Source organism: Salvia splendens, chromosome 8 (assembly GCF_004379255.2).
Source record: "Salvia splendens isolate huo1 chromosome 8, SspV2, whole genome shotgun sequence".
Taxonomy (NCBI): Eukaryota; Viridiplantae; Streptophyta; class Magnoliopsida; order Lamiales; family Lamiaceae; genus Salvia; species Salvia splendens.
The window spans coordinates 7,904,381-7,925,261 of record NC_056039.1 but is presented as its reverse complement, the minus strand read 5'-3'; the positions used below and the strand labels follow the sequence as shown (position 1 = coordinate 7,925,261).

At 36.8% G+C, this 20,881-nt stretch overlaps 1 protein-coding gene across 2 annotated transcripts; it reads right to left on the bottom strand.

Moving 5' to 3' along the window:
• Positions 1-9,213: 9,213 nt before the first annotated feature.
• Positions 9,214-13,041, bottom strand: LOC121745003 (auxin response factor 18-like). Of its 2 annotated transcripts, none has more exons than XM_042138742.1 (5): positions 12,622-13,041; positions 11,363-12,466; positions 9,889-10,775; positions 9,745-9,810; positions 9,214-9,602 (listed from the first exon to the last, which is right to left on the bottom strand). In XM_042138742.1, the coding sequence occupies exons 2-5, from the start codon at positions 12,410-12,412 to the stop codon at positions 9,557-9,559; spliced, it is 2,049 nt and encodes a 682-aa protein (XP_041994676.1). In that variant the 5' UTR covers positions 12,413-12,466; positions 12,622-13,041; the 3' UTR covers positions 9,214-9,556. The 2 variants fall into 2 exon arrangements, with proteins under 2 accessions (XP_041994676.1, XP_041994674.1); XM_042138740.1 differs by having other exon boundaries at positions 9,214-9,554; positions 12,622-13,039.
• Positions 13,042-20,881: the final 7,840 nt, after the last annotated feature.

Below are 20,881 nucleotides of genomic sequence, written 5' to 3'. Positions count from 1 at the left end.
GCTCATCGAATTTAGATTAGGTTAAAACATTTATATAGATGAATAGGGTGTGTGATTAGAGTACTTTCCGAAACTACATATTGTCAAGTTCTCTCCGAGGTTGTATCTACCAATATTTGTTAAAGATTATTCACCAAGAGAGTTAGGGGGCGTTTGCTTTAAGTGCTAGGATAGATTCATAAAGCATATGATTGAATATTTAAAGGATAAGATGATAAAACAAGTTCAAAATTAATCAATCCATCAGGGTAAACACTAGAATAGCTTGAACTCTTTTTTGCTCCCGCCCCTCCTTAGGGTTTTCTAGCATCATCTTAGATTGGAAGTTTAATGCATGCCTTGCCTATGTTGGGTTCGTTATGCTGTCTAAAAGTTCTATCTTTGTTTGAAATCACATATTCCTGGGTTTGGTAGGGAATAGGGATGCTGAATACCAAATGACTTGGTTAAGTGCTGCTTAAGAACACAGTTAACTCTGCGCGTATATGCTAGATTTTAATTTGTCATATCACCCCTGTAATTCTCCTCTTTGAAATGAACTGCCATACACGCAAAACAAAATTTCTTGTGCCTATAAGGTCCAAATGTATGATGCTTTTTGTACTGTTATCATATAATGCTTTTGGAATGATAGTTTAACTAATGAATTCTTAGTTTCTTACTACTAATCACATCATTAAATTTACATTATTTTTTTTATAATCCCACAATTTGGAAATCTATCATCAAACTAAAATGTCAGGGAATGCAAGCTCTATGTTAGGGCTGTCCAATCTGATATTGGGTAGTACTTGACCCGATCTGAATATTGTTGGGTATCGGGCTATCCGTTCGGGTAATCAGATTACCCAATTACCTGATTGGATAACTAAAATTAAATAATTACAATTAATTCAGCTTAGGGATTTAGTAGTATGTTAGAAGAAAGTCGACGTCCCCATCCCATTTCTGCCTCTTGCATGCCTCTGTAGTCTCTCCCCCATCCCCTTCACGAGTCACGGGACACCACCTCCAACCGCCGCAGCTTGGACCTGAGAGAGGCTTATGCCACCTGGACCTGAAAATGCTGCTTCGACTACAAGGGAATTAATTGGCCATGAGACTGAATTCAGTCCTGTTCTGTTCATTTTCCTATCTTCTATACGTGTGAAGAGTGAAGTGGTAGTGAGAGAAAGCTGAAGAGAAGCGATGTGAAAAGGTTTTTGATTTCAGGATTTTGAAAATTTGGGCGATTTTGCTTTGCATCAAAGACGCAGTAGACATTTAACTAATACTATTAAAAATGAGAAATCCAAAGCACTGGTACATCAAAGCCTAATATATCGAAATTTGGTGCGATTTTGATTTTGCTTGGATTTTGGAAACTTGGGTGATTTTGGTTTTCAAAGAACTAAAGTGGAATGCCATGGATTCAGGTTTTTCGGGTACCCAATTTCTGGGTAACTGTGGATACCCATTCGGACAGCCCTACAGTCTATGGTTTAGATGAACTTATATGCTCAATTAATTTGCTAAATTATTGCTCAAGTGTGTTGTTATTGCTCAATCGTTTATTTTCTTGTAGGACTTGATTCAGATAGTAATTCTCTTGGTTTTTGGTGTCTGCAGGATAGACAGGGATGAGGGATATATATTTCTCCAGCTCTGCACTTGAAGAATGAATGGAGGTTATCATCATGTATATTTTCCTAAGCTTTGGAGGCTATTGCTCTTTAGAAATGTTTAAATTAATGACCATGTGTACCAATCCTATTACGCAAGTACTATTGCCCTTGACTACCTTGTATTCAATCAAGATTTGATGTGACTGGTTTGGTAGCTTCTGCTAGTAATACCATAGATGACATGTGATTGTTGTGTTTAGGGCTGGGAATCGGTTCGGTTCGATTAGCCGAAAATTCGGTTAACCGACTCCCCAATTTTCCGAAAATGAAGAACCGGAACCGGAACCGAGAAGGAATCGGTTCGGTTCGGTTAGGAACCGATTTTACACGGTTCGGTTCGGTTCTAACCGATAGAAACCGAATTGGAAAAAAAAAATAAACAAGTTGTTGCTGGGATTCGATCCCTAGTCAATGTGTGAGAAAAATGGCCAGCCTGCCACTTGCGCTACAATGCTCTTTGTTTTTCTTATGTTTGTAGAAATAATTATGTTTATATTTCGTATTATAAATTAAAAACAACCTATTATAATACGCTACAATGCCGCCGCTGGGAGGATGAGAGCCGCTGCTGCTGGTCGGGCTTGCTGCTGGGAGGAAGGTGAAGTGGTCGCTGGTGCTGGGAAGAAGGAGAACCCGCCGCTGGGAAGGGAAGGAGTCGCCGCCGCTGCTGGGAAGGAGTCTCCGGCCGGTGGGGAGGAATCGCCGGGCGCTGGGAAGAAGGAGAGTGGCAGAATGCGGCGGTGTTGGAGTCTCCAGATTCAGCAGCGTGTGTAGGGTTGGGAAGTGGGAAATAATGTTTTGATTAGGGAAATAATAAAAGAATTTTTGAGGGAAAATAAATAATAGGAATTGGGGAATTTTAATTTCGGTTCCCTTGGTTCTTTTGTGTATAACCGATCGGTTATTGGTTAATCGATAACCGATCGTGGCTTAAAACGGGAATCGAAACCGAACCGATAACTGAATTTATCGGTTATCGGTTAACTGAGAACCGAATTTTTCGGTTCGGTTATCGGTTAACCGACTAACCGATGACCGAATTCCCAGCCCTAGGTGTGTTAGTTTTCTTTATAAATGATATTCTGTCTTAGTGTTCATGTTTCTGCATTTTATTAGCTGTAGCCTATCCTGCTTTCACCGAGATAAGTTAGTTTTGCCTTGGTTCTAATTGCAACTATACAAATTGCAGTATATCTTAAAGACTAGTATTTCATAAGTATATTTTGGGCCACTACTTTCAAGCTTTTTGTTTTTTTTGAGTTGGGCTTAAGTTTTAAGTCGAAGTTCATAATTATTGACTTCACAAATATTACATAGTGGCCCAAAATGACCATGCTATTGAATTTAACTTGAATTATGGAAAATGTGCACTAATTTTGGTAGGGGCTCAGATTGTTGGAAAAAAGTAACACTAGGTTTAGGAATTAGGTGTAGTAGCTTAGAAATAAAATGCATGTTCATTAACATTTATGTGGCTAGTTTGGTCCTCACTACTCAGATTATTAATTTTTAGCTTATTGAGGGACTGATGAGACCTTTGAAAATGGTGTAACATTGCTCTTCAGTACTCATCTGAATTTTAATGGCTTTTATTGATTTAATAGGTAAAAGATACATTTCAGACCGTGAGTTATTTCCTGACAACATTAAAACTATACTCCTCAACGACATTTATAGAATAATGTACGACGAATAAATCCAATTTATTTGTTTGATATGATGCTTCACTTTTAACTAGTAATTCAAATTTCAAATATTGAGATCTATTTCCAAAAAAAAAAAAATGTGTGTTAATTTTATGTTCTTAAAGGTTATACTTAATAGTTCCTAATAAAGCGTGATTACCCGAATAACTTCATTTTATCAGTGAAGCAAATATATTTCTTCAAATGTCAAATGGTTGCGGAAAACTTATAAATTTAAGAGTGTTTTTAAAGAATAAATTGAAATGATAATTTCTTCAAGGATAATTCCTAATAAAAAAATGATAGTTTTGTTGAATTAAAGCTCAAGAACCCGAACAATTTTGGTGGAATAACGATGGTATTTTATACTTAATCGAACAAAATCAAATGAAAATATTAAAATTACAAAAGATTATTTACAAATAAAATGTCATTTTCTTTAAGAAAATTAGTACTCCCTCCGTTCCATAGTAATGGAGGTGTTTCTTTTCGGCACGAAGATTAAGAAAAATTGTGTTAGGTGAGTTAAGTAAAGGGAAAATAAAGTGAAAAATGAAAGAGGTAGAGAGATATGAAGAGGGAAAAAAGTAAGAGAGAGTAAAATAGGTGTGGAAAAATGTGTTAACTTTTACTAAAAAGACAAATAACTCTATTAATATAGATCATATCAAAATGACAAAATGACCCTACTACTGTGGAACGGAAGGAGTAAAAGATTAATCATAGCACATATTTTCTTATCATGAATAATATACAACGGTTATTCAGAAATACCTTTAGATAAAGTTCTTATACAAATATGAATATCTGTCGTTGTGACATTTTCACTTCATAAATCCATAACTGTCCCTGATTAAGTCACCTCAAAATTCACATTTTTATTGTTCACTATTCAGCCAATATTTATTGAGGGTAGTTTTGGTAGACTTTTTTTTAATATATGTGCATAGGAAGACATAGGGGAGTACTAATTTTAAATTTACGCAGACAAAGGTGACAAACTTTCAGAATGTAAAATTTTGAATACTCAGTATTTTTTTTATCAATGTACGCAGATAGATGTGACACACTTTTCAACTAGGAGTAGAATGTGAAATTTTCAGTACTCCCATAATTTTAATCTAAGTTTTATACTGGTCAAATCGCATAAATTTAGAAAATAAAAATTTTAACGTTTATAATCATGTTAAATACATATACTAGTATTAATTAATTACCAATTTCCAGAAGCATTAAATATAAACAAAAAGAAAATTTATAATTATACTCTAGATTTTTAACAGAACATATTAAACAAATTGGAGCGGCGAGATGAATGGTGATACGATATTTTGGTGATACCGCGTTTTAAGTTGGCGATGAATGGCGACAAAAACAACCATAAGTTCAAATAAATCGTGGCCGTCCACATAAGATCGAGATGGAATAAAAAAATTGAGAACCGCATGGATGGAGTGACGTCATCACATCTCTGTCGCTATTGGTTACAGTTTGCCCCACTCCTACTATCGGACAAAAAACTCAACATTATCTTTATTTTAATAAAATAATATTTACCCTTCCCATTTTTTTCAATCCTAAAAAAATATGAGTATTTGGATTTATGAAAAGTTGTCACCCACCTATTATTAATATACATCAATTTATATATAATTATAGTCCATCATTATAACTCATTAAATACTATTCCCTCCGTCCCGGCTAAGATGACACATTCCTTAGCCGGCACGAGATTTTATGAGTTAATGATTAATGTGTTTAATTGGAGAAAGAAAATGTTGGTGTAAGTATTAAAATAGAGAGAGAAAAAAAGATGAATATTTTAATAGGAGTGAGAAAAAGTGGTTGAGTGTATTAATTGTAGAGAAAAAGTTTCCAAAAAAAGGAAATGTGTCATCTTAAGTGGGACGGAGGGAGTAATAATAATATGTGTCTCACTATCCAATAACATTACTTTAATTACTATTCTCATCTTCTCTATTATACCAATTGTACATTTCCATCGTCATTTCAATTGTCCATATATTTATGGGACAGAGAGAGTATTTAATTTTTGGATATTGACACCTAATATCACATAACTTTCTACAACTTTGTCTTTTCCATTCAACTTTAAACTTTTATAATATCACAAACTTAAATAGTTGTTCAATTTTTTCCAATAGTGATAAAATTCGGCAGCATTTCATTTGTTATTACATCACATAAGATATAATTACTGCTGAAAAATGATAGTGATGCAATTACAAAGTTCCCTATATTCAGATATGGTTATCCATTTCATTTTAATGTAGTTGTATTTTGTCGCCGGTGAAAAAAATTCAACAACTATTTAAATGAATAGCGTTATATGTGAAGTTCAAAATTCATGAAAAAATAATATTTTTGAAGATTCCATTAAATTAAATGCTAATATCCCTTAAATTTTTAACTGTATACCACAATTTACTCGAGCACTCTATATAGTAGTAGTACAATATAACATAATATGTGCACAAAATGAGTATTATGTAAATATAGGTCGAAAAGCAGATGCAGAAAATTGTCTAAATTAACACCTAATGCATAACATTGTCTCGAGTAACTTTTTTCGGCTATAAATATTAAGAAATTATTGGTCTTTGAAACAAATACTCCGTAATCTCTTTCAAGACCCGATCATTCTTCATATTTCCCTTATTAAATTTTTGTGCATGCCCTTATAGTATTGTAATCATTTCATAACTATAATTTTTATCGTAGAACTACTAACCATGAACATTTTATACACTTATCACGAAAATTGTATTGTATGTACTTGTAATATTCATTACAAGGAGGTAATTCATTACGTACATACAAAATGTTCATGGTCTATATTTTGCAATAAAAATGCTCATTACCTGATATATCAATTTATTTACAACTTATACTACTAGGGTCCACCGATAAATACTACTCCCTCTGTCCCAAGAAAGTTGAGTCACTTTTTTTCACTTATTTTTTTTTAAAAATCGTAATAAATAGTGAAAGTGGATATATAATAAAGTAAAAGCGAGAATAATGTAGATAAGACTCTTATATATTCTCGCTTTTACTTTACTATATATCCACTTTGACTATTTATTACGATTTTTTCAAAATTAGTCCAAAAAAGAAGTGACTCAACTTAGTTGGGACGGAGGCTTGGACAGAGCCATGAATTCTTAGTAAGAGGGGCAAAAGTATACATGAAGACAGTTTAAAAATTGAAGAACTGGCAATTAGTGGAAGATTAGTACAAATATTTCTATAGAAAGTTATACATACATATATATATGTAGTGATATATGAGCAGGGGCATTTGCCCCTTCTAGCATTAATCTACTATATCCGTCCCTGGACGAAGGGATTAATAATAATGTGAGTCCTACTATCCAATAACACTATGTTAATAATCTTTCCCTTCCTCCTTTCTTCTATTTAACCAATTATGCAAAAATTCTCGTATTGTCTCAAATGTTCCTATTTTATGGAACCGAGGGAATAATAGTAAAAGAAATGTGACCAAATAGTTTGTAGAGTACTTATTGGTATTCATGAACAAGAAAATATTAGAAATCCTAAAAATGGAGTACATTGAAGAGTTTTATCTATAAAAAAAGGGGAAGTCTTTATTTTGAGAAAATTGAGTGGCAATTAAGATAAGCTCAAAACAGCAGCTTCTCCCATGCCTGATTTTAGGGGATACTACACTGTCATCTCTCTCGATTTCTTGGATCTTGAGCACAAAACCCTAACTTTCTGGTCAAATATGAAAACACTTTTATTAATTTCAGAGCTTTTGTTCGTGATTCAAGTATTTTTTTTACGTTGAAATTTTTGATGAATTGGGCGACTTTATTTTTTCAAAGATTCTTGCATTTGAGAGAATCTTGGTCAAATTTGGTGGATCACACTACGTTTTTAGTAGATACAATAATCCCATGAATCATCTTAGATCCCATGGAATTAAACAGTATGCAAGATGGATAGCTGTGTTTGTCTCATTGTCTGCAAGGATCACTTCGATCGAACTTATGTCACATTTGTGATTCGTTTAGTCCACCAACTAATTTGTGACAGTATATATTGGTAGAAGGAAGCTCTTTAGATCAATAGCTGTTTTATTTTTTATCCATCTCTTGTCTCCTTTGCATCTTTTACTCTTTATTTATTTTATTGCATTTTCAGCTAAAAAAAAAGAGGAAAGAAATTAAAACCATCCCTTGATCATCTGTCACAATAATTAATTTTCTTTTATGTTTATAAATAGCTTATCTAATATACACTGCATGTCTAATGAAAATATTATGAGAAGATAGCACAAAAATAATTGATTAGAACTTTCACTGCATAAAAACTTGATTTCGTGAGCACATATATAGATGCTAGTGCTGGCAAATCATTCGGATTGAGTCGTTATCTGATCAACCCAATATCAAATTTTGAGGATTAATTGATACATATTGCCTCTTAGTATTCATGCATATGATTTATTTCTATTAAATTTTATTTCCTTATTCCTAGATATACGACATGAAAATCTTTTATTGGATCCGTATTTGATACATTCGTAATATACATGATTTTAAAGGTTAGATTTAACTTGGTTTTATACTCCATTCGTCCAGCTATAAATGATTGGTTTTTTTATCGATGATATTTTAGAAAATGTTATTTGTTGAATAAAGTGGAGAGAGAATAAAGTAGAAACAATGATAAAATAGAGAGATAAAGCGAAAAAAGGTAAAAGATAGTAAATATCTTGCATTTTGCTAAAAATGGAAATCTAACCCCAAATAAAAAGAAAATCAATCAATTATAATGGAACATATATGAATAACTACTTTTCCTTGTTATTACTAGTATAGATATATCAATTTGTGATTCTCGAGTTTTGTAGCAAAAAATGATAAAAATAGATAAAATAAAAAGAGTTTGAGTTTGAAAAGTCTTGGTGTACAGAGACGGTCACTCGACCATGTGAGACGGCGAACACAGGCCACTCAGCCAGGTTAAATCGTTTGAGAGGTTGAAAGAGCCCAAAGATTGTCAATTGATCGAGTAACTTAGTGCAATTGAATTAATAATTATCTCAAATTTATATTTTATTTATTACTACTATATTACTTTTGAAATTATTACTCCAATAGATATCTATTATTAGCCAAGTTATAACCAGGTAATTGTTCCCATATAAAAATTAGCACAACAGTAAAGGCCCTGGTCTATTATTTTACTACTCCACTACGGATTACAACTTAGGAGTAATAAGTGTTGATTTATGAGTCCAAACTCAAAGGTTGTAGTATTAATGTTAATAGGGGGTTAGTCAAAGAGGGCATTAAGCACAATAATGACTCGAGCAACAAGGCGGCGAGAGGAGTGGAAAACACACATGACATGATTATCACCATCACAGTCACCATCACCCATGAACATCATTATCATAATCATACTTTTAACAACCAATTTGGTTTCTTGTCTTAACCCTGCCCTGCCCTGCCCCACACCTCACGTGTGAAATTAAAATAAGCACCCAAATTGTTTTCTCTTGTTGGATCACTTTTTCTTTTCACAACTTTCAAACATTTCAATAATATACATTTACTTGCTTCAATTTTGGTTTGTCGGGATTGTCAAACACCAGAATTATGGCCCCCTTCAACTTAAAAAAAGGATCTAATTTGCCATATTTATTAATAAAACAATAATTTAGACATCACTATTGTTGGCTCTTTTGGTTTAATCTCTTTGAAAATTTGAATCTCTACACATCACCATTTTTGGAGCACGAAAAAAAATAGAGATTCGGCTAGATAGAATATGATAATCATACAAATCAATCAAGCAAAAGGAAGAAATAGAGAGATAGGTCAACATATTACATAATAAGATCATAAAATTATAGCAGCCAGCATAGTAGAGTTGATTGAGCTAGATCATAAACACAGAATCCACACCATTAACTAGAATGATGTTATACACAACACACATTTAGCTAGAACTTCACATTATTGAAGTTTCCATTAACACATTGGACACGAAGCAATTACTAGAACTAGATGTAGATGAATAAACCGTAGCCTCGCCTATTCTGCCATGGTTTGCAAGATGCCTCGACTATGCAAATATGCTGAGGGCCCCTGCCTGGTTGGAGGAATCTAGTCCGCGCTCCGCGGTTGGCAAACCAGTAATAAATTTCCTTCAATACATAGTAAGAGATCTTTCAGTTTCGCCAGCTTCTTCCTTACTAGCATATATTATTATTGATTTTTCAATATGAGAAGAATAGGCAATCACAACAAATGCAATTAAATTAGACAACCTTAACAGAAAACTACAGGTAAGAGATTTTTAAAAATAACAATTACAGGTAAGAGATAAGTTATTACCTTTCGGAGTTGTTACTGCTTGGTTTCATACGAATAGTCAATCTTTTGGCATTCTTCATGAACTCACTGCGGTATCAAATTTAGCACAAACGTGTCAACGGATGAAAATTATAACATCAGGCCTATAGAAAAAGAGTATATTACCTGAATGGTTCATCTCCAGCTTGTTTGATAGCACCTGCTGCATCACGGTAGTACACATGGCTCAGCATTTCTGATCTTTCAAACCCAAACATTTCCTCTAGCCTTTTGTGTAGCTCTTCATATGATCCGAGAACAGATAGATCAAGGGTTCGACCTACATCTTCAGACTCCAAGAACACCTTGCAATGACCAGTATCCAAGCTAAGATCAGATGTATTGTAGCCTTGTTTCCACAAGAACTGGCTATCAGAAAAATTATTTGGAAGATCTTCACGGTCAAGAGCAAAACTTCCATTCTTCCATGGTGTCCCACCAGAGTTCTTTTCCTCTGTTACTTTAGAAGCTACTTCACTGGAGCAGTCGTTAGCCATCTGCTGCTCAGTGAGTATTGTTTGACCAAAGAGTACAAACCGAGGTGTCTTGACGTCACCAGTTTTCTCTGAATTTTGAGTAGCACTTCCTATGCTTAATAGGCAAGATATATTTTCCTTACTATCCACATGACTCCTAGCCATCCTATTCGGAATTTTAGCATGAGGATCAAGTCGTAGGAAACTGGGTGGTAATAGTCCCATCTGCAGTTTGTTGCTGAGATGGAAATCCGACAATGGGATTCCCATTTGAGCATGCCTGGCTCCCTGTATGCCTGCAGTAATGTTGTCAGATAGACTCAAGGGACTGCTTGGACCTAGGGGGGTGCCTGAAAACGACGGCATTGGAAATTGGCCATCTAGTGAAAAGTCTGAGTGTTGCTGTAAACGCAACTTCTTTCTTGGTGGTGAGAAGGGCGATAGATGGAGGATTGTTGGCATATTTGAGACCATCTCAACAAGCCAAGGGCTGACACATTTCACATTTTGCAATAGATCAGGTTCATCCCATGTTACCTGCCACATTTCGGTGCAAGAAGTAATGTGAGAACATAAGGAAAGCGGAATAAGTCTGAATCAAGTTCGCAATCCTATAACTTTTTATTGTACTCGGATAAAGTAACAGTTATAGCAAGGAGTAAAGATCAACTGAATGAAAGAACAGAAACTATATTTGCAGAATCTACATCTTATTATATCAGATGCCACTGATGCTATAGCATGTTGGAGAATAGCTAAGATCGTAATGAGCATATGATTGCAGAAGAAATGATTGCAAATAGTACTAATTCAAAGTTAACATCCATTAGGGAAAAGAAAACAAATGTTTATCATATGCAGCATATTTTAAGCATGATTTTCAAATTAGTTTTGATACAGTATTTTTTTAAAATCTAGCTTCAAGCATGGTAAATCTAGTTCTAATATCAAAATAAACTCCCAAAACAAAACATGGAGATTACAAGCAGTTAAGGTAATATGCAGTTGAATGAAAAAACAGATGAACGTTTGGACGAAATCAAACTGAATAAGATATAGGAAAAGCACTAGGGCTGTCTATTACAGTATTTTCCAATTTACAACAATAAGGAGCTGTGAATCACCTGAAGCAGCCTCCAAGGAGAATTAGGCCAACGGAGGGGGTCAACAACTTGAACAGAAGCAATAGTTCCCATAAACCAGCTAATCCGAGAGGAGTCCTCAGTTTCAAATGGCATCTTGAACCTCATTCCAGCACACCAATGTACCCTCATGGCGGCACTGACAGATGATGCCCTCACACAGAACTCCGGCGTGCTCGCCCGTGGATAGTAGACCACCTCAAAAGGCTGGCCGTTAGCCGCCAGGAAAGTGGCCTCAACAACCGACTCAGGCCTCACTTTCCCCTTCTCTCTCATATTCCCACTACCAACTCTGTGCATCAGCCTGCTCTCATCCTCCTTCAAAAACGACGAGAAACCAAAATTCCCTGCACCACCGGAGTTCCACCCGGACGAGGGCTCACCCCCAACTCCACTCCTCTTAGCCCTCCGAATTCCCACGCAAAGATCCCCGTTCTCGGCCCTCAGAAACACGATCGAATCCCCGGCCACGAGCTTCTTCTGATTCACAAAAGTACTCCATCCAGTAGTCAGCAAATGCCTCCTCGGCGTTCCTCGGTAGATATGGCGAAACTTCCAAGTATCGCCGTGGACATCCTTGGCAATCACATTCTGCACGGGAGGATCGGCCGAGTAATCCAATCGAGGGAAAATCGTCTCAGCGCAGTAACGAGGAACGGAGAATCCCCCGCCGTTGTTAGCATCGGACTGCGTCAGCGTCTTCGCGAACGAAGTAGGCTTCTCATTAGACGCAGATCCGTTGTTTCCCAGAACTCCACCGTCATCGAAGCCGTGCTCGTTCTTCCCCACCGGAATCAGCCTAATCTTTCCATAAACCTCGTCGGTGTCAGGGTCGGCCAAATATTTCACGGCGGCCACACGGCAGAGGATCATCGGCGGGAATTTCGGCAAAGCGCCGAAATCGACAGAAGTGAGCGTGTGCTCCGCGTGTCCCTGCGGGAAATAGAAGACCTTCGAGTTCACCGGCGGCATTTGAACCATGCCACCAGCGCACGCGTGCCACAGCTCGGAGTCCAAGCTCCTCTCCCCCATGTCAACCGAGAAGTGCAATTTCTTCGTTTAATTGAACTGGTTTCACAATAAATGCTGCAAGTAATTCAAAGAGATGAACAAATCAGGTGCAAATCAATAAAAAATGAATAATTCACTCCACAAGGAAAAAGGAGAATATCTAAAGCAACCACGTCTTACAACCGAAGCTGTTCATCCAATACTGATACAGAGTCAATTTGTAAACTGACCTCCACAAATTTCTCACACCGATTGCGTGTAAAACGCACACAGTGTCTGTTTACGGATTTTTTGTGAGCTGAGAAGAGAAATCAATGAAATAAAAAGATCCACAACCGTTGATCCCGGAATCGACGGTACAGGAGGCGAGTGATTCACGAATCTGGCTCCGAGAAAGTAGAAAAAAACAAAAGAAATGTGACTAGGAACATCACCAAAACATCGCCCCGTAAATCGTTGATTCCTCCACCGGTAGTTGACAGAAAACGTCGCCCTAACAAATTTTGCGCCGTTTCTCTCTCAGAGCTAAAACGACGGCGTCTGAGAAGGATACAAAGGTAAAGTTGGAAGGAGAGAGAAGAGTGTGTGGGGTGACATGGATTTATGGTTGGTTTTGTAGTTTTTCTTTCTCTCTCTCTCTGTACTAATAATCTCAACGCACCAGACAATAGGGACAATTACATTAATTGCCTTTTTATTTAATTCCACACTTAATAATGCGCTCCTATTAGAAATTTATTTTTTTCTGTCCTTTTTTCTTTAAGCTTTCTGGAATTAATTATATACAGTTTAGCTCCTTTAATTACCGGATTTCCTATAAACTACACATATTTTCGGTGAAGCAAAATTGAGTGTGGAAAGAATATTGTAAAAAAAAGGGTTAAGGAGTAGGTGAGAAAATAGCGGGAGATATCGCGAGATATTAGGACACAGGCTTTAGACTGATGCTAGCGAACTGTACGGGATCTGAGCGGACCGGTCATTTTAGTGAGATGACAGATTTAACCCTGGTGCCTTCAAAATTCTCTTTGTCCATTGCTTGCTTTTTAGGGCCGCCCCGGAGCCTCCTAAGCCGCGACTATCCATAGTGGAGGACACGGGCAGCGCGGCCAGGACAGATGGGAGGGGGCGGAAAGACCTTCGCCGACTATTCGGCGAGGATGCGGCGGAAGTGGCTTAGCCGCAGCGGTGCCCGTGGCTGCTTATTGCACGGCTAAGGCCGCCGCGGCTTAGCCAGTTAATTTTTTATTTTTATTAATTTCGAAATTTGAATAAATTTCATTATAAATACCCCATCTTCATTTTCACTCCACCCACATCTTCACACCCACAATCTCTATCCACTTTTCACTCTCTAATTTTTTTATCTCTAAAAATGCACGGTGGAGACGAAGATTCACCCGACACCAATACTTTTTTCTTGTTATTATTATTATCTCGTTCTCTAATTGTTTAAAGTATGATAATTTTAATATTCATTGAATTAAAATATACAAAAAATAAAATAGAGTGAAATTGACCAAAAAAGTGTCCACTATTGTCGTGGAAACTTTTTTTTTATAGCCGTGGACAAATTAGAAGTGGCTAAGGACAAAAAAGTGGCTTGTCCAAGGAAGTGTCCTCCCTATTATGGATACTCTTACCATGGTTAAAACTGACTACACTACACTAGACACAGTTTCCACCTTTGGCTCAATCAATCCACTCCTATTTTCAAATGTTAAATTATACCCCCAATAACTTCACTTTTGATGTCATTATAAAATTTTAATATCGAGTTATACCATAATATTGTGTATATTCATACTCGTCCCGGATTCGTTAAATTAATTCATACTTCAAATCACCCCATTTCAAAATATTATTAAAGAAATTGATATTTAAAGATTAAATTAAGAGAAAATAAAGTATTCCACCGTCTCAACGAAGTTGGTTTATATTTATTTTTAGGACGGCCCAACATAGTTGATTAATTTCTTTTTTTGATAAAAAAACATCTAATCACTTGTATTTTACTCCATTTTCTACATTACTCTCTCTTATCTCTCATATTTTATTTTATTATTCCATCTGTCCACCAATACAAGAAGAGTTTAACCGACACGGATTTTAATAAATGCATTATATTAGAAAGTTGGTTGAGAAGGTTAATGAAATGTGATGTTAATTAATTAAGTTCATAGCAGACACTAATTACTTAATGGACATTTCTATCTTCAGCGTGGGAAATGAACGACAAACAACGAAAACCCGAATTACTTAGAATTTCGGATTTGGATGTGCAGTGCAATAATATTTCTGTAGTGGCTGCTAATAATATTCCAATATAAGCTTGCATTAAACTGTGGGTCCAATTTAATTAGTAAAAAGCTAATTGTGGTAGGTCATATCCAAAACCTTCCATAGATCTCTGACTGTACCCAATATGTAACTTAATAGAAATAGGAGAATAAAGGAGACAGAAAATACAACTTATTGTCATTAAAAATTTTCGTCACCCTCCTAATACCTATAGGGGATGATTTTCTCTCCTACTTCACGTGGGATTTTTGTCTTCTTTATTTAAGTCCTAGTATCCTAGTGAGATCAGCCCACACTAATATCAGCATACAGTTCGGGAACCAGTCATAAGATCCGTGGTCTAGTACTCAACATCTTCACGTGGAGAAGACACGAGCTATCTTCGATTCTTTGGAGAATCATCAAGGTAAAATGGCTAATCCGTAGAAAAGCATGTTTTAGGTTTCAATTACACTTAAAGCATGATTTGATTCAAGTTATGAGTATGATAAATGTGATAATTGCGCGAATAGAATTTGTCTAAATAATCTGCTAAATAGATAAGAATTATTATGTAATTGATCTTTGATGCGCTTCCGCTGTCAACTCCTTCAGTTCGGACATATGGAGTAGGAGAAAGAATAAAACAAAGGAGAAATAAAAAAAAGTAAAATAAGAGTGAATAAATTTTTTGCCAAAAAAAAATGAAACGACTTCAAATCAACTAACTTGGACAGTCCAAAATGAAATACAACTCAACTAACTTGAGACATAATGATTATCATAATTAAAATAATTTCATCATTATTATTATTCAATTTTATATTTTCTTAAGTTTTTACACTCTTGGGTCTCCATTAGAAGTCTTATTTTTTGCCGTCACAAATTTTAATAAATTTTTTAACTTTGTAATTGAAAATGGCAGAGTCCTACTTTTATATATTGGTTTTATAATAAAATGTGAGTGAAATGAGTTAGTGGAATTTGAGATCCACTTACCGAAAATAATAAAAGTGAAATGAGACTTGTAATGAAGATTGGACAAAAATGGCAAAATGGAAATATTAGTGGGAATCGGAGGAAGTATTATATATAAAATAAAATAAGTAACTAAAAGTATATTAAATAAATATAAAATGTAGTAGTATAGTTTAACTTACTACATTTATATCAAATAATACTCCTTCCGTCCCTGAAGAGTATGCACTATTTTCTTTTTCTTCCGTCCCCAAAGAGTATGAACATTCCAATTTTGGAAATCCCTTCTTTGTAATGAGGCGGGACTCATTCTCCACTAACAATACTTAAAAAACTTTCTCTATCTATCTCTCTCTTACTTTACCAATAAAGCATTAAAACCTATGACGAATTCAAAGTTCATACTCTTTGGAGACAGAGAGAGTATAAACTTTAATGTTAAACTATGTTCGATGTGATCAAATCTATTTGATTAGAGTATGTTGAAAGATCTCTTCGCGAGAAGAAGCCTGTCAATTTAGAAATTCTCAAAAGTTAGGCGTTGTTCCACCTCGAGATGGAGTATTATATAGTGTAGTACTATAATATATGCATATATGGCATCGACTATGTCTAGTCGATCCCAAATACATGTTGGAACATTCACTATCGTCTAACATGATTGAAGTGCATCAAAAGTCCATTCAACATCAACTTTTGTCACCTCAAGTGTGCAAAATGCTCTCTTTCAGTTAGTCGGACATGTGATCGATTTCACAAACATCAACCATCGTGAATAGATCTCATCCGGCAAGTAGTTTCTCATAATGTATCGTCAACAATTAGTCGGTGTTTTATCATCACATACCTCATTAAATTGAGGTGACTGGTTTAAGACATTGATATCATTGTCAACCCAGCGATGCCATGGTACTCATGTCGAATCCATAAAGTTAGTTAGCAACGTCTTCCAGAGAAAACGTCGGATGCGTGCCCTTATATTCGCTGGTGTAGGCACCGCCTCTATACTACATGGCATGAAGGTATTTGTCAAATAAGCCTGGCGAACCGTTGTATACAGGCTGCCCAGTCGTCGGCGTTCATTTTCATATACTCGTCCACCGCGTCCAAGACCGTTGGAGGACAATGCCCAGGAAAAACAATTTGTGTATGTGGAAGCGAAGCCTAAGCACCAACATGGACCAGGCTCGTCATCAATATAGTCTTGAATGAGGCGTGCAAGAACTCTTTCACGTTCTTGTGGCATGTACGACTTATATGAACTGCCACATACCTCCGTCCTACTCTAAGTGGTGCATTTGATTTTCGGCACATGATTTTATGTAGTGTTGTTTTGTGAATTAAGTGAAAAGAATAAAGTAAGGTAGAAAAAAAGTAGAGAGTAATGTTTCTATATTAGTACTAAGTATGTCAGGATGAGACATCAAAAAAATGTACCTGATACGAGTATATCTCCGGGAATATCTATCATATCTCTATTATTATATTATCATATCTTTTCCATATCGTTATTATCTTGTTCACCAATTAGGTTATTCATAGGAGTATTATAAATATGACTATTGTCATTCTCATTATTCAATCAATGAAATAAGATAATTCCTTTCTTCTACAATTCAAAACCCTAGTTCTTGTCGTTGTTGATCGTCGGGCAAAGATTCCCGCGACTTCACGAAGGAATTGATTCTAGTTCTTGTCGTGTGCGATCGACGGGCAAGCGTTCCCGCGACCTCACGGAGGAATTCGTACGAGGTTAAAGAGTACACCCTTAACAACTGGTGCTTTCATTGACGATCTCATTATCCGATGTCGAATCGTAATGTGGACCGCACATAATCGATGGTTGTGATGTCCGCCGGAGTAATCCGCGATCTGGAGCAGTTTCAGCCGGCGAGTGGAGCGCTCGATTCCACGTCGCTGGCGTTAGAGCATATCTTGGCGACGCTGGCGCGCTTCGAAGCGCGATTGTACGTGTCGGAGAGGCGGCAAGCCATCGCTCAACCGTCGCCGAGGCCCGATCCTGACCCGCCTTACGACGATGGGCTGCGGGGGAGAGGCGACGCAGGGAGACACAGTCCGGTTGTGTCGGATGCGACAACATTGGCATCGCAACAACATGGAGGCTTCATCGGACCGTCGACTAGGGTTCCGCAACAGCGAATGATTTCGGAGTTGTGGGCGTGCGATCGTTACGGAAACGACGGAGATGGAGTTCGGGGGAGACGCCCGACAGCATGGGACAACCCCGCGCATAGGATGGACGATCCTGAGCCGCCCTACGAGGAGTGGCAGAGGGGCCGAGGCGACACGGCGCGGCATCAGATGTCTCCAGCGCCGCGCGGCACTTCACAGCTGCACCTAGGGTTCGTCAACCCTTCGACCTGAACCGCGAGTCAGGCGCATGGATTGGAGTTGCAGCAGTGTGATCGTTATGGCGCTGGTGTCGAGGGTTTTCGGGGGCGCCGAATAACTGCTTGGGATAACCCCGCAAATAGGCTTGACGGTCAGCCGGGGGGTCTTGCGACGGAGTGGGATTGGCACGGCGCTGATAATGACGGATTTCAGAGGCGACGAACGACTGCATGGGATAACCCCGCGCATAGGTTCGCCGATCAGCCTCGTTATGATCATTACCGAGTGGAGAAGCCCCGTTTTGAGATGATGAAAGCCCCACGTTTCGATGGATCTGAGGCGGCGAATTTGCGGGCGATTAGGGTTCATGTCGATGAGAATCTGAAGATAGGGGCGGTAGTAATTGAGGATCAATTTCAGCAAAAATAGAGTGACGGATTTGATTTGGCTTCTCCAGAGTCCGCCTCAAGTGAAGGAGGTATAAGAAACCCCCTATCTAGCCCCGACGACGATAGCGGAGAGGAGAACGGATTGTTATATGAACTGCCCCCGCCCGGTGTGATCTCTCCGCCGTGCAGCCCCTATATCAGTGGAGAGGAAGACACAATGTTAGATGACGACGAGGAGGTCGATTCCATTGGGGAAGTGAAGAAGGTCGTCGCATCTCTCGAGGCTTCTCGAATAACATCTCACGATGTTTTGGAGAATTGTTTGAGTGTAAATTATGGTGCTTATCGATGTGCTTTAGTTGGAAACAAAGTTGTGCCGTCCTTTCCAATACATTTGAAGGAGATTGCCTTTATCTGTGGGGATTTGCGTGTTAGGGATCCTACACGTTTGAATCCTCGATCAACATCTCTTGACACCGATGCGAGGTTGATCCCTCCGCGCAATGACACGTCATGTTTGAGCATTCTTGGAAGCGTGGACGAGCTTTGCGTTTTGGGATGAAATTTTGCCGACCACATTGGGTATCCTTTGTTGATTGATGATGAAGGTGATGAAGGGAGGCGTTCAGCTGTTCGTTGTGCGTTTGATCCAGGAGGAGACGTCTCTCAACAATTTTTGGCTTTCAACTCTCATTGTTGTGTCGTGATTTCCACCTTGAGGACAAGGTGGATTTCAACCGTGGGGGAGTTGATACGAGTATATCTCTGGGAATATCTATCATATCTCTATTATTATATTATCATATCTTTTCCATATCGTTATTATCTTGTTCACCAAGTTAGGTTATTCATAGGAGTATTATAAATATGACTATTGTCATTCTCATTATTCAATCAATGAAATAAGATAATTCATTTCTTCTACAATTCAAAACCCTAGTTCTTGTCGTTGTTGATCGTCGGGCAAAGATTCCCACGACTTCACGAAGGAATTGATCCTAGTTCTTGTCGTGTGCGATCGACGGGCAAGCGTTCCCACGACCTCACGGAGGAATTCGTACGAGGTTAAGGAGTACATCCTTAACAGTACCCCACTTACGGTGAGAAGGAGGAAGCAAAATTTAATTTAGTTGCATCATTTTTCGATTTAACCGGGGAGGTAAGATTTAATTTAGTCACATCATTTTTCGATTTAATCGGAATCCTAAAATATACTCCGTAGTACATTAGCTACATGTAAGGATTATGATGTACTACTATTTGATTACCAAGTTGAACATGTGGGGGAGCTTAAATATCCACATACACTTTTTTAACCTTATGAAGATGAGAATTGATAACTAAACAGTATGTGTGACAAACAAATTATATAACTATAGGACATGATGTGCTTAACATCTTTCAACTAATTAGCTAAAAGTTTAAACATAAGACACATTAGTGTTCGAACATTTATATGGTCATTGCAGGCGTGAGGTCGCAATGTTGGTTTGCAGATACACGCAAATCGACAACAACAATAATACTACTGATTTAATTTCATCATTATTCTATCAAAATGATAAGTACATCATTTTGGTGAAATGCCAAATCGAAACGATTGATAAGTACAACTATTTAATTGTGTAATAATGTCTTATCTAATGGAATTTTCATAGCAATTAAGTTTTTTAATTTTAGACACTTTAAATTAAACATCCATCTCCAATACTCAAGCTTTAAGTCTGTCATGTCTTAAGGACATTCACGTACATATTATTTACTACTACTACTTATTACGACTATTGAGCATAGGTTTTTAAACACCACACTATTCACGTACTTTTACTATATTCCTTTCTTATTATTTTAATAGCACAAACTATAATTTCATAACTTACATAATTAAAATAATAAATTACATGATTAAAAATATAGTACATAATTAAAAAGAGTTACAAAAAAATATACCTGTGGAGTTTCAATTTGGCCTTGAGCATTACCACGAACCAATGTGCTTTGTATCTAATTGGCTTCTTGAAAATATCTAACCTAGATTCACACAGATTGTTAGTAAATATCCAAACATAATATAACAATAACATTCAATTAAAATACTAATGATCGAGACACATAAATAAACGATTTTCGATACCTCTAAAATAATTTATAAAATTTTGAACTTTTAAGTAATAAAATAATCCATACGTTTAGCAATAGGAGTTATATCTTTTTTGGTACGAAGTTTTAAAGAAATATAAGTTGAAAAAAATTAATAAAAATATACGTAAATTTGATTTGTATAAATATAATGAAATAAAGATACGTTACCTAATTAATATTACTATATATATATCAGTAGGAGAAGGCAGTATCAAATCTGTCACCGTCGAGGTCCGTTACACGTATCAATGAGAGTCTTATTCATTATGGGGACTAATTTATGTGTTTTTTAATGTGATTAAAGGTTGAATTGATTTATCAGTTTATTTGTTTAATTCATAAATTGATT